This window comes from Struthio camelus, chromosome W, assembly GCF_040807025.1.
Source record: "Struthio camelus isolate bStrCam1 chromosome W, bStrCam1.hap1, whole genome shotgun sequence".
Classification (NCBI taxonomy): domain Eukaryota; kingdom Metazoa; phylum Chordata; class Aves; order Struthioniformes; family Struthionidae; genus Struthio; species Struthio camelus.
The window spans coordinates 17671159-17685385 of NC_090981.1; the positions used below are offsets into that span (position 1 = coordinate 17671159).

General features: G+C 36.6%; 1 protein-coding gene across 1 annotated transcript in view; it reads right to left on the reverse strand.

Annotated features, from left to right (window-relative positions):
• Positions 1-1020: 1020 nt before the first annotated feature.
• Positions 1021-14227, reverse strand: part of LOC138064019 (serine palmitoyltransferase 1) — a 38009-nt gene continuing 24802 nt past the window's right edge. Inside the window, exons 10-15 of the mRNA XM_068924490.1 lie at positions 13733-13828; positions 13379-13475; positions 12037-12091; positions 6195-6312; positions 5326-5399; positions 1021-4846 (exon numbers count right to left, since the gene is read on the reverse strand). Of these exons, the coding sequence (XP_068780591.1) occupies positions 4753-4846; positions 5326-5399; positions 6195-6312; positions 12037-12091; positions 13379-13475; positions 13733-13828 (534 nt within the window). The 3' untranslated portion in view covers positions 1021-4752. The remainder of the gene's footprint in view (positions 4847-5325; positions 5400-6194; positions 6313-12036; positions 12092-13378; positions 13476-13732; positions 13829-14227) is intronic.

Genomic DNA, 14227 nt, shown 5'->3' on the forward strand with positions numbered 1-14227 from the left:
AGCAGTAATTTTGTTATCATCACTTTTTTTTTTTGTTTGTTTTTAACAAATACTCCCACGTTCAAAAATTAAAGGCCATATACCAAGGTAAGAGGTGTCATACTATATTTAGAGATCAGTAACGCTGTAATGAGCGTTCTTCAGCATTCCAGTTGCCTCCAAACTATTCATGTAATAGAAACAGCAGTTATGTTGCACTGGAACCAGAGTCCTGGCCAGTATCAGGTATACAAACGTATAAAGAGAAAATAGGCTTAAGAGTTTGTAGTCCAACAGGTAAAAATAGGGGTTCCACCTAGATCTTATTATATATCTCTTGAAGAATTTAGTTTACATACCTTAAGTCTCCTGTCTTCCCATATCTTAAGTCTCTGCAGCTATACATGTTCTCGTTTTGGTTCTGCATCAAATGTGTAATCCACTTGCTAAATTATCTTTCCAATTCTACTTTTGTTCCTCCTCTGAATCCAACACTTACTGGCTTTTACCAGCACTGTATCCCCTGCTGGAAAATGCAGCTCAGTTATCCCAAGCATATTCAAAGCCAGGTGATAACACCTTTACTATCAAGGGTAAATAGAGAAATATTATCTACACAACATGACAGGGAAAATTGCATTATTTTCTTCTGTAAAGGTCTTTCAAGTCTACGGCATATTTCATCTGGAATTAAGGGCTTACTGAAACATCAGAAATTCCATTCTAAGTCACCGCAAAAGCGTATCTGGCCCAGTGTCCAGTTTCCAACAGCAGTTTTCCTTAAGTATCCACTACCTAAGTATCAGAAATTGGTCATGTACAGAGCCGTTCTTCCCTAGTAGATGCTTCCAGCTTCTGCCAGTCTGTAGCTTGGCTGATTTATTAGTGTATGTGACTTTTATTATGCATATTTTGGAATGATTGAGCACTCACAGGACAGGAAACTAATGTCTGAACAGTCCATCAATAGCAAGACAGATGAAGTTCGTTATCTTATTAGCATGAAAACTGCCAAAGAACGTGAAAACACAACAAGAAACGTTCTCCAGACACTTCCTTTTATTGAGACACTGAAAAAGTTAAATGCACAAAGGCTTTGTGTTAGTTCTAAATATTTCCTCTATTTAAGCAGCATTTACAGCTCATGTATAGTTCTTGAGTCATCTTAAGATGCAAGATACTTTTGCGGTAGCAGCTTCATAGATCAGTGAATGCCAACACTCCACAACCCTGTTTAAAATAATAAAGTCCAGATGGAATGACAGAAAGGAGACAGTACACCATTCTGTGCAGTGACCAGGATCGTATTTCAAAAGTGAAAAAATCAAAGTTATTCAGCCTTACCTCCACTTGGTTCTTAATACTTTCCTTATGCATTTCACCTCCTATCCAAAAAAAGTGATGTCTATAATAAACAGAAAAGGCATTTTGTAGGTTTTCCTAAAAAAACAATGAGCCTACACAAATGACAATCAATTATTTTTAAATGTTCAAGGAAAATATGTCCTCTACTTAAAAAAAAATATATATACACACACACACACCAATGCAGACATGTTTCTTCACGCAAAAATATCTTCAAAGTATACATTATTTCCAGTCTATTCCAGTTCCTTATGTATTGCAAACTACTATGTTTATTAGGACAATTTCAACAGACAGCCACTTCACAGTTAGAATGTATTGCTTCTCAAGTAATAAATACTAATCTTTAGTAAAAAATTAATAACATTTATTGTTGATCACTATTTACCATCCTGATGCTCCCACTTAGCTGAAACTTTGATCCCAGTCCTTGGCAGGGGTAAAATACATAGATTAGTTAATTCAAATCAAGAATCTGGACTTTTATTTTAAATAGAAACTTTGAAGTTCAAGATCAGGCTCTTATCGGTTTGATCCACCTCACAGCATCTTGCTGAATAGCTTTCCATTTATTTACCAAGATCCAGCCTCGCTCCCACATCTGATGGAATGCGAGAAGAAGTCTGGCTTCACCCAAACATAACCACAAAGCAACTGAAACAGGCTTATTCATACATTTATCAGCCTAGAGAGAGCATTGAGATTCTAAGCACTCTAACAGGCTTCCAGTCTGACTTCCTAATGTCAAAAGTTTAAACAGAATCACCTGCTGTCTCTCTAACCCCAGCCAACCCTTCTTCCCCACAGCCATCATTCCCTTCATCTGCTTGCCATGTCAAACAGAGACATTTCTCAAAAGAGCCAAAATGAAGAGGGCCAGACATCTTTAAGCTGACATGGAATATCTCTCTCCACCAGCTAGATTGCCTGAGCTTCTTAATTTCTACCAGAGACCGTGTATACAGCCCATCAGTAGAACACACATTATGAAAATACTTCAATTGCTATTAACCATAAGTCATTATACTTCACTGTGATCTAAGCGCTGATTTTCTAAGCACTATACGCGGCATCAGTAGACACAGGCAGTTTTACCAATGTTTTAATGCTAGGTATAAGTTTGCTAAACGAATTGGTGGATAATGTCTCTTAATGACTTATTTGAACTTTTGTGTGCTCAGAACCACTCAGTCATGGCTTTGAAACTCCCCAAAATGCCATTGCTTCCTGCCAATTTAGGTGCCATCACTTCATTTAAAAAAAAGTAAAAACCAAACACACACACACACACCTAAAGTTTGCTTCTAGCTCTCAATAGCAGCAACAAAAATTCTCCCCGTCTGCAGACAATTTGAAACACAATGTGAGCAGTGAACATAGATTTTGCAACCTAATATTTCATTGTTAATTAGTGATTTGTTTGCCTTCATAGGCTTACCCTGAACTCCAAAACCATTTACTAAGCTGTGTTAGGGTCCAAGCACCTCATTTGTCCCCAACTTATACATTAAAGGCTTGAGTTTGTCTTTGACAATTCGATTTGCATAATCAAAAACAAAGACATTTCACAAAGTAGAGCAGCTCTCATTTCCAGCTGTCATAATCTTTGAGGGCCTTGAGAAAGCCAATTATTCTGCACTTCAGTTCCAACCTGTAAAATGGAAATTAGCTTTCTTCCTCATGTTTTTGCTCTTTTAAATTGTTGGCTTCTCACAGGCTCTTAAAGTCTCTCTCTCCTAAGGGAGAGAGACTCATAAATGTCAACGGAATAGCAATACTCATTCACATTGGGGTGAAGGTTTCTTTATGCTGCACAGACAGCAGAGTCACTATTTCAGAGTCACTATTTCTGATACCAGCAGCAACAATCACAAAAGTGCCTAAACAAAACTTTAGCTGGTTTACCTGAATGTACACAGGTGAGAAGCTTGGAAAGTCAGTACAAATTCGGTCACTACGAATTGAAGGAAACAACACAGACTATAGGCATCTAATGCACAACATTCAACAAAATATAACTAGATTTGGTAGCATGATTCAACCATATGATACATGAAGATTTGAATTAAACGTGTTTAACATTTTATTTTAACAATTTTCTTTCGCAAAAATAGTACTGTAGTCCTTGTAGCAGCAACCAAAAAGGCACATAATTATAAAACAACCCAGAATACAGATCAGATAGAATACAAAGTTTTTCAACAGGTATTCTCAAAAAAAAACAAAAAAACCTGAAATACACAGTTATAGTTTCCATTTTATAAAAAAGTTACAGTTTACTGTCATTCTCCCTTACCACTTTTCTGGGATTGGTGTAACGTCTCTGTTCATCTGTGCTTATCAAAAATCCTTATAGCATAACCTGCAAATAATTATTTTCCAATGATGTGAGGATTTTAGGCGTATATATTGAGTTGCATTTCAGTAGTATTTGTAGCACCTAAAATCTTAATATCTATTTGTGAGTTTTCCCCTCTAAGGTATAGCTGTTTAGAGATGCAACTTGGCACACACATTTTAGTCCTTCAACGCTGTTTGAATAAGCTGATATTCAGTGTCTGTTTCAGAACTTTGGTTCTTTCCTCATGTTGTTTATGCCTCCTCTTCAAGACTGGTGCAAAGTCGCCCTGACTGAACATATTATAATGAAATTGCACCAATTTCACAATTTAGAGGTTTCATTTTAAGTACTTAAGTTAAAAACAAGAAAAACCTTACCCATAGTATGTCAAACATGCATATATTTACATACGAAACACAGTAAGCAAATAGTGTTTAATATGAATTTGTCATTTAGAAAATGGAATTATCCGGCCAGAGATTCTGAAAAACTAGCTTCCGGAAATGGTTAACTAATAAGAACTGAAGTTCCCACTATGAACTTAATATAGCTGAAAAATATCTCTTAACGTGTTACTCTTTCCCTTTCGGCAGTATGAGGAACAAGCTATCTTCCTTTTGGGGAAAAAGAAAAATCCCTGAAAATTATTTCAGTTCCCATATTCTGAGACAATTCAGGGAAAATTATTCATTTTAAATGTTTTTTGGGGAAAAAATGAACATTTACACATATTTTTGAAAACATCCAATGGTGTGAGAAAATATATTTAAGGCTTTTTAAGATGAAACTTATAAGAACTTGTGTGCGATTTCGATATTACATTTTAAGGAGAGCTACTAAATGGTAGAGTTTGAAGTTGTAAATACCCTGTGTCATTCACCAATTCCGAAATTCAGCATTCTTTCCCTCACTGCATTTGTACTATTCTGGAACAATCTTGTTACTCAGTCAGGCTTCAGTGCCATCAGTGGATGAACTTGAATATCTGAAGTGGAAGCCAAGACGCTATACAGTGTAAAACAATGTGTCCTGATAATTTGAGGAAAACAGGTATCCAAAACAGCAGTCTAATTCAGTACAGACTGTGCAGCTTCCCTAATAAGTGATGCAGCCTTGTCCAGTTCTTGTTCTGTTTGTTCCACTGTTACCACTACTCGAATACTAGGAGAAAAAAAAAAAAAAACACAGAGCAGTCCTTAGTTTTAGGCTTTTCTTGTACTAATTTTAACACACATTAAAATTGTTAACTCCAGGGAAAGGATTATGAATTTAAATTCAGCCAGATATATGACTAAACAAAAATGGTCAGACTACTTTTTTCCAAACACACAAGAAACACGTAATTTTAACCGGTCTCTTTCTCACCTGCAGACATGCAGTTCATGGAAATATGCCTGGTAAACAGGCAAGGACAATATCATGCTGAAATCTAAGATTTGGGTAGTTTTCATACAGTTATTTCAGCATATTAGCCATCCTATAACAGTCACTGGAAATATACTTCAAAAAGCAGGGTTTTTTTCCCACCTAACATACTATTCAATCTAAGCTACTTAACAGACCACCCTCAACATTGTATGAAAAGAGAGATAAAGAGTCATATCCAATAAAAGGTAACAATATACTGACTTTCTACTAACCTAGGCGGGGGAAGACACTTTTCTTCTTTCTCCAGATAGCAGGCCTGAGTTAATGCAATGCCACTATTCATGCACTACAGATAAAGAAAACACAGCAGTCATCAATCTGCGAACTTCAGGTGACATATCCTTGCGATCACTGAAGACATTCACCAAGATTTCATGAGTTTGGTATCAGAAAAATCATTAGTTCTTTCCCAAATGGAGGTTCTGAAGATTGTACAAAAAGTCTTTCATTAGAATATTAAATCATATTTGAATATATTTTAAAGGTGAATCAACTATACTCTTCCTCTAGTGTAGTCTTGTTTACCTGCCACCTGAAATATACTTGATTCTCATCAACCTCCACCTCCTTCACATAAGAGAAAGAGAACCACTGTGTATGAAAGATGGAAAAAATACTAAGTACAAAATGTAACAAGATTCTTCACATATCCATGGACTCAAACAAGCAATATTACAGAAAATTACATCTCCAACTGTTCAAATATACCAACAGAACTCTGTTCAAGGGATAGCCTGTATTCCCACAAATACCATCAGTTTCCTAAGCAATTGCTTTAAACGTAAATTTAACCTGAGCTTTGAAGTACATAATAGGAAATAATCATTTTCTGCAGTACAAAGTTCAAAGGCATATTTTTTTTTAATCGAGTGATACACCATCTGCAGCCAGAAATGGTTAGAAGATGGCATTTAATACAGCCCTATAGATAGCAAAGAAACTGGGTTTCAGGGCAGGCATTCCTGCAAGACATTCCAGCAAGTTACCCAAAAACTAGGGTGGCTACTCTACCCATATACACTTGATTCATTATTCAAATTAAAAGGCAATGATATATTTTAAACACTGTGGGGACACTTACATAATCTACAACTCTTTTCAGTAACTTCACATCATTTTCTCGAGATCCACAGCTCTCTTCCAATTGTAGGTGCAATGCTGGAGAAAAAGATTCTCCCACTAGTTTTAAGCCAGAAATCCTAAAATAAATAAGAAACTTTTAACATACATCCTACCTGAACAAAGTGTTAAAGTTCTAGGCAGTGAGTGCTTCTACTTTCCAGGCAAGGAGTGAGAAGAGAGGGATATCCCACAGAAACTTGTCTTTCCTAAGGAGTTCACTAAATCTCACTATAGTACGTTTTTGTATTACAACAGCCAACTCCTCCTTTTGCAAAACAGATCAAGGATTCAAAATAAAGGATTTTGAAAGGATCTTTTCCAAAATCTAGGAGAATTGTTAATGCCAGGCCTACATTTTGCTGATAACAATACAGCTACCTAACTCAGGTCTTTGGAATCTGCATTAGGAAAATCAGTAATAATAAATCTTTCTGCCTACTTATGAGATGAGAGGAAATAAGGTCTATTTTTGGCAATACTTCTGATTTTTAATTATTTCTGCAGAAAATCTTTAGAATATCTTCTACTATTGGGTCAAAAGCTCTTCTAAAAACCAGTTACATTAACAGAACAACTCCCATGTCCGTATGTGCAAACGGCAGTTAATTAGGTTTTTAGAATTTGATTGCTACAGTGCTGAAACACGACCTCATTACACCCCACAGCTTGTTTACCCCATGTACTAGTACAGGCTTAGGGCTGACCTGCTGGAAAGCAGCTCTGCAGAAAAGGACCTGACGGTCCTGGGGGCCAAATTGACTATGAGTCAGCAATGTGCCCTTGTGGCCAAGAAGGCCAATGGTATCCTGGGCAGCATTAGGAAAAAACATTGCCAGTAGATCGAGGAAGGTGATCCTCCCGCTCTGTTCAGCCCTGGTGAGGCCACCTCTGGAGTACTGTGTCCAGTTCTGGGCTCCCCAGTACGAGAGAGTCCAGCGGAGGGCTACAAAGATGATGAGGGGACTGGAGTATCTCTCCTCTGAGGAAAGGCTGAGAGAACTGGGCCTGTTCAGGCTGGAGAAGAGAAGACTGAGGGGGGATCTTATCAATGCATTTAAATATTTGACAGGAACACTTAAAGAGGATGGGAACAGACTCCTTTCCCTGGTGCCCAACGGCAGGACAAGAGGCAAAGGGAACAAACTGAAACAGGAAGTTCTCTCTGAATCTAAGGACAAACTTTACTGTGAAGGTGACAGAGGCACTGGAACAGGCTGCCCAGAGCTGTGGAGTCTCCATCCTTGGACATACTTAAAAGCCATGTGGACAGGGTCCTGGGCAATATACTCTAGGCGACCCTCCTCGAGCAAGAGGGTTGCACTAGATAATCTTTAAAGGTCCCTTTCAACCTCAATTGTTCTGTGATTCTGTGATACACAGGACTGAACTACTCGCTTGGGTGTTAGATACAGGTTCTTAAAGGAAGACCTCCACGCTCAAAATTTAGCGGATCCCATAAATGCACATGTCTACCATCCACCATAATTTCGATTTCCTGACTTTGGTGAGCTTGCATCGCACAGACACACGTAAATTTATCCTCTTATTTTCAGGTAAGTCTTTACTTTCACAAAGCTCAAAACCCACTCAGAACAGAAAAGATGTCAAACCCATAAACGTAAAACTGGAGCCTACAAGAGAAAGAATGGACACTGCAAACACACTAAAACAATTATAAGCTTGAAAAAAAAAAACAAAAATGTACTCTAACATGAAAAGCATCTTGCATTATTTCTACAACACTATGTCAGTTCACAGTCCAGTCCAGAAAGACAGGTCAAACTGGCATCCTCTTCTTTGGCTACAAAATTGCAAACATTCTGGTGTCATTTACCTACACTTGCACACAAAGAAAACGGAAGCAATTTCTTTAATGCATACGCACATACAGTGCAAGTGTCCCACTATAACAGTACATATCTAGTGATCAGGGAAGACAAAGTCTGATAATGCAAGGAACCAGGAAAAACAGTCCAAGGTCCATCTACAAAGTAGAAAAACAAACGGAATATTCACTATAACGCAACAGTTATTTGTTACGTTCTCTAAGAGTGACCTCACATTTAAGTAGTATAATTCTAAAAGTAGGGAGGTGACAGTAAAAGTCACACAAAGCTTTATCGTAATTTAAACTCTGTTCTCCAGCAAATGAATTTAAGACAAAATATGCATTTGATAAACTACAAAGATCAGAAACTACTCACTACAATTAGGTTTTGTTTCAGATGGACATACTATTAGCTTGTAATTATACACCATGCAGTCTTCAATTAAAACAGGTAATCATAAACAGCATCTCCCTCCCACCTCCTCCCACCCCTCAAAGAAGAAACAAGAAAAGATGGGTAGGAAGCAAGCTTTGTGTCACTTCCGTTCAAACTCCAAGCCTTTGCCCAAACATGCTTTTTATTAGCTACACACCTCCTCATAGAGCCTGCTTACAAGTCTCAAACTTAAGTTTAATCTAAAAACTTCTTCTGTCAGCCACAGCTGTAGTAAACCGAACTATATAATTCTTCCCATCTAACTATTTGAAGAAACACCAAGAGCTTAACATAACATTTTCTGATGACAGTATTTTAACATTCACAAAGAGCATTAACTATGTTTTCCTGAATCTTTGCCAAATTAAAATCAAACAAATATTCTGAAGTCCAATGCACGCATGCCTAAGTTTCCTGAAATCACAATTCCCTTTCCACAGGAAAGGCTGCAAAAAAAGAAAGGCTTCATTCTGAAAGAAAAATGTACAAATGTCACGCAAAAACAAAAGACGTCTGAAAGATCTGTTTTTTAAGTAACAAAGGAACAAAACTGGGTTCCTGAACTGCAAGGCTCCTTTTAAGGCTACTTCTATATTAGTCAATTAAACATGCTTTGGACTGTTCTCTGGCTCCAAGGCCAATGGGTATGGAATTACTCACATCCATACTTTCAAGATGCGAGTCGCCAAGTCAGGGTGGCCACATCTAAACTGTCTATTGGGAGTGGTTCCTGGCTCATGCTAACTTCTGAACTGTATCCAGGAATTGTTTCAAAGAGTGCTATTTGGCCTGGACCAAAACCATGCCACAGACCATTCTAACAATGTAATAGTATAGACAATCGAGTTCCAGTGCCCAGGAATGTTTCCTGGCCTTAATTTACGAGTTTAGATGTAACCTCACGGAGCTCCCTGAAAGGGTGTACCTCAAAGCTCTCCGCACCTCAGTTCGGAGGTTGAGCCTCAAAACTGAGCAACAAGGCTAGAGTCTTAGCCTTCAAGAATTCTGCAAAATTCTGAGAATTCTCCAATAAAATTCTCAGCCAAGTCTAGGATATGCAGTGAGTTATGAACTATTTAAGGAATATCACTTACTGCTTTTATACATTTTTAAGCAAGCACAAAATCCTGTCCCCATTCTATCCTGTCCCCATGCACCAGAGCTGCTTCATTTCTATTTACAAAGATCCTACAGGTTTTTAAGTACAGCACAGACAGCCACGTTACTTATGACTATTTAGAAAGCTAGAAATATCCCTAACTTGTGTTAGTTGAGCATCCCACTGCTTGCTGTACTTTCTTATGCTATATAAGCTGCCACAGACAGTAAGAAAGTAATTCTTTGAGGGGTTGAGAAGAACTGTTTTCCTTCCATAAACCAGCACTTGGCTTGTACCCAATATGGGAAGAAACACCAGTCATTCTTTTAACTTATAACACTATTTTTTTTCCACTGCCCATACAGAGATCAAAATTTGGGGCGGGGTTATTCATGAACCCATCCTTACACACTAAGCTCTAAAACATACAGGTTTGTTACACTTTGGCTAAAGACAAATTTTCTTTATTTTTAATTTATTCCTCTCACTTGTTTTATTATGAGAAAAAAGAAAAGCTGTGCATTCTTTTTCACTTCCTTTGTGCACAGTTCTATTCTCCTTTTATGCTCCCTTTTAAACTGACAGTTCTATTCTATCTCAGGGAGAGCACAACCAAAAACTGGAGTCAAACAGTAGCCGGGATTACTGAGGGAGAAGAGTGTGTTTAATGTAACTGCATTAAAAAAAAAAACATATTCTGAAAACTTTGCTTTCTGTTTAAACAGTTGCACATATTTTGCAGCAAGGCTACTAATTAAAAACAAAACAAAAGCCTACATCACACTGGATCATGCAAATATTAGTTCAAACATTCCCTCCAATATTGCTTTATACACCTGCTGAGATAGTTCACCTGCTACAAAGCCGCCCAATCATCTGATATTATTGAATCCTACAAGTTCTTTTCCAGCGTGACCAAGAAGTAACTCCCTTTGCAATTTCTGCAATTTGACCTGTGTATTATCACACTATTTTCCATAAGGCAGAAATAGAAAAATCCTATTATAGGACACTTAGGCACTTGTTAAGGACACTTATTTTGTCCACTCGTTAATTTGTGACTATAGTCATCACTGAAAGAATTTAAGGGAAAAAAGATAGTATTAGTCAGAGGATAATCAAGCGTTAGCCATGTGTTATCCAGTACTGTTTTGTAGTGGATATTAACAAATAAAAGGTTGATCATTTCCTTACACACGGTTTGCTCTTGCATTTTAAGTGTATTTATAATTACCACTTTACAATGGCAAGTATAGAAGAACATTACAATTACTTTCCCTTTCACCTCATTCATAAGATGCTGTTACTAGTAAAGAAAAGACACTAACAATTTTTAATTGACTGTAAAATATTTCAAATTCTGGAGCATCTGTATGTTTTTGATGTGGAAGTCTATGAGTTTTCAAACCGCTATTTAAACAAAACATAATAAAAGGAGACTAGGATTATTTTATGGCAGGATTATTCCTTATAAACTGAATGTTGCTAAAGAGAGTTACAAAAGTTCTAACATAAAAATTGGGCTAAGCAAACATAAAAATTGGGCTAAGCAGTAAACTGCTGTCAAAACACAGATGCTTGTTTGAGATAACAAGTAACTCATACTGAATAACTGAACAATGTGTTTAAAAAAAAAAAAAAAGCCAGTACCATTAATAATGCATTATAGATTTGGAGTGTGTGTGTTTAGTTTTTATGCATTTCTGTATATGTAACAGAAATATATACGTTGAAGAAAAATAATTGTAAAATATAGGCGTTTTATATATCTAATCTGCAAACTATAGTAATTGAATAGACAGGGAAAAGTCCATAGTTTTTACTATCAAATACCGTCAGAAAAAAAATACAATTAGTCAATATAGCCACCTTTTAAAACAGAATTCCTATTTTTCAGATAAACGCTAGCAGTTTGCTTTATGCCTTCAGAATAATCAATACTTCTGATACTATTAGACATTCAAATCTCATATCTAACAACAATATCGTATATAAGTTGATTGCAAGGTGCTTTTTTCCATTTGAAATAGTATCAACTAAGCTATGCCCGTAACTATAATCGTATCAAATGCTTTTACTTACACATTTCTTTTACCATGATTATCAATACTTAGCACCATCAAAAAAATCGCTGCACCTTCTTGAAGACTTAAATATCTATGAGCTTGTAAACATCTTCTTCACTTCTTATTTCAATACCCATAGAGGGATTTAGAAAATACATCTAAAAATTCCAGTTTAAGCATCAGTAACATCAGAAACACTTTTGGGCAAGGAGAGTTCTTTAAAGTTGGGCTTATAAAGGGATGGACAGATTGACAACAGCACAAAACTCCCATAAAACAGCACAAAACTCCCATAAACAGCACAAAACCCCCACAACAAAACAAACAAAAAAAACCCCCAAACCCATCCTCAACAACAAACAAACAGCTTACCCTTGTAAAGCTCTGTGAATTCGCTTGCATTTTCCCTGGAGAATCTGAAAAATGTCTAGACAAAAAACAAACAAACAAACAAACAAAACTCCCAAAAACTCAGACCTTGTTTCTGCTTTACATTTCTGTAAGTCTAAGATTAGAAAAACATTTGGAAAGAAAATTAATTTATTAAAGCACTAATTCTCTTCACTACTCTTCATAATGTTCTTCAACTCCCATTTCTGCCATGAAACGGCAGGCTTTTTAAGATCCGACAGACACGTTATTTCCCTTTATCTCTGCTCCTGCTGCATGAATGCTCCCCATTCATGATCATGGGGAAAGGATGACACAAACACTTAGCAGGGGGATTGAAATGACTGATCCAATTTATACATTTGTACAAAATATCTACAGCCAAGCAGATTTCTGCTCCTTGATCCTTTCACCTGCTTATTGCTGATTCTCAAACAGGAAATTTTGACTCCTGTATCTGCAAACCGTGGTTCCTTCCCTAAGTAAAAGTCAGCCCTTCACCACAGCTAGCAATCCCAAAACCTACTCTCAATTTTTTGTTTAACTTTTGAGGACGAGGCAGGGACTACAGAGGACCCTTCTGCTTGGATTTTTCTTTCTTTTTTTATTTGTGACAAATCAAATACTGCAGCTCCCTGCAGATCTCCTTTGGCCTATTGGTAGTAATGAAGGAGGACAAAAAAAAAATCTCAAAAACCAAACACAATTTGGCCAGTTTTGTCTCTGCTTATACCGCTTTCCCCCAAAATTCATTCTTAGCTTCTAGAAACAAGAGCTTTCCAACTTCATCCCAATGTCCTGTACTTAGTCCTGTCAAAACGTGAAGTGATTATGCCATAATCCTGCCTGAGATACTTGCTTGGATGCTCACTTGGAGAACGACAGTAATCACCACCACCAGAGTGAAAGCGGAAAGGAAAGAGTCTTTTAATTCTGAAGAAATATTTCCCTACTCTTTTGTCTTTAAATTTCCGTTTCTCCATTTGTCCTAAAGACGCTTATTTTCAAGGAAGGAGCAGACAATAAGTCTGTAAAGCAGAACAATAACTTCTTATCTGGAGCTCAACAGTTGCCTTCTCTGGCCCTTCTGGCCTCAAGTAATTCATTTTCATCAGGGAGAAGGATGAGGTAAAAAAAAGTTATTAAAAAGAAAAGCAGGAGGGAAAGTTATAAAAAGAAAAATAATTATAAGTGTAAAACTGATTAGCTGAAGAGAGAGAACATATAAACAAAGAAAGGTAAAGAATCAAAGTACAGAGAAATACAATTTATTAGTTTGGGGTGAAAAAAAGATTGAAGAATAGGATTTTCCTGAATTAAGTACCTGGATTATCTTCCATAATATTCAGAGCCTCAATAGCAGCAGCAGCTAACAAAGGAGGTAGGGATGCAGAAAAGCAGTAGCCCTGACCAGACAACCGCTGGGGGGGGGAAAAAAAAATCCACTGTTTTGTTTGTAACAATATAACAATATAGAAAATGTTTTACAAGTAAATGTATTTAAATTTAAAGTAGGTCTCTTATCAGTCTATAAAGTTTTGCAGAACAAGAAAGTTTCTATATAGAATCAAATGCTGTGTAATAATTTGTATCATAACATAGCTTGTAAGTCAATAAACCACTCCTATTTCTCAGTAACTAATCCTGCCCTGCCATATAAAAATAAGACTTGGCTTACCTGATGATCAATAACAAAAGATCTTCCACAACAAAATCCTCCAATAGAAGCCAGTGAATTTTCCATGTTTGCACTGATAAGATCTATATCATCAATCTGCCATTTAAATTAACAAGTTATTAAGAAATGGCTTTGATCAAATCAAGACTTACTATAAAATACATTCAAACGTGTCTTATTTCGTATTATCATAAATACTAGAGAATGTCCAGCATGAAATCACATATTCAAGTGCAGCTGCAATTGAAATAATTTCAAACTATACAAAAGGGACTTTAGAAATTAACATTTATAGCTCTGTATATAATTTACACCAGAGCACTCTTTCAGGCTTTGCAATGTACAGAACACAAATAGAAAAAAAAAAATTATATGGATATGGACCACGACTCTTCCAAAGCACTCACTGGCAAGGTGTCCTTTAAAAATTTAAGTAGTCCCACAGAAGTCAATAAGTTATGTGACTAAAACTGAGCACAAGCCTAGTTAAATCAG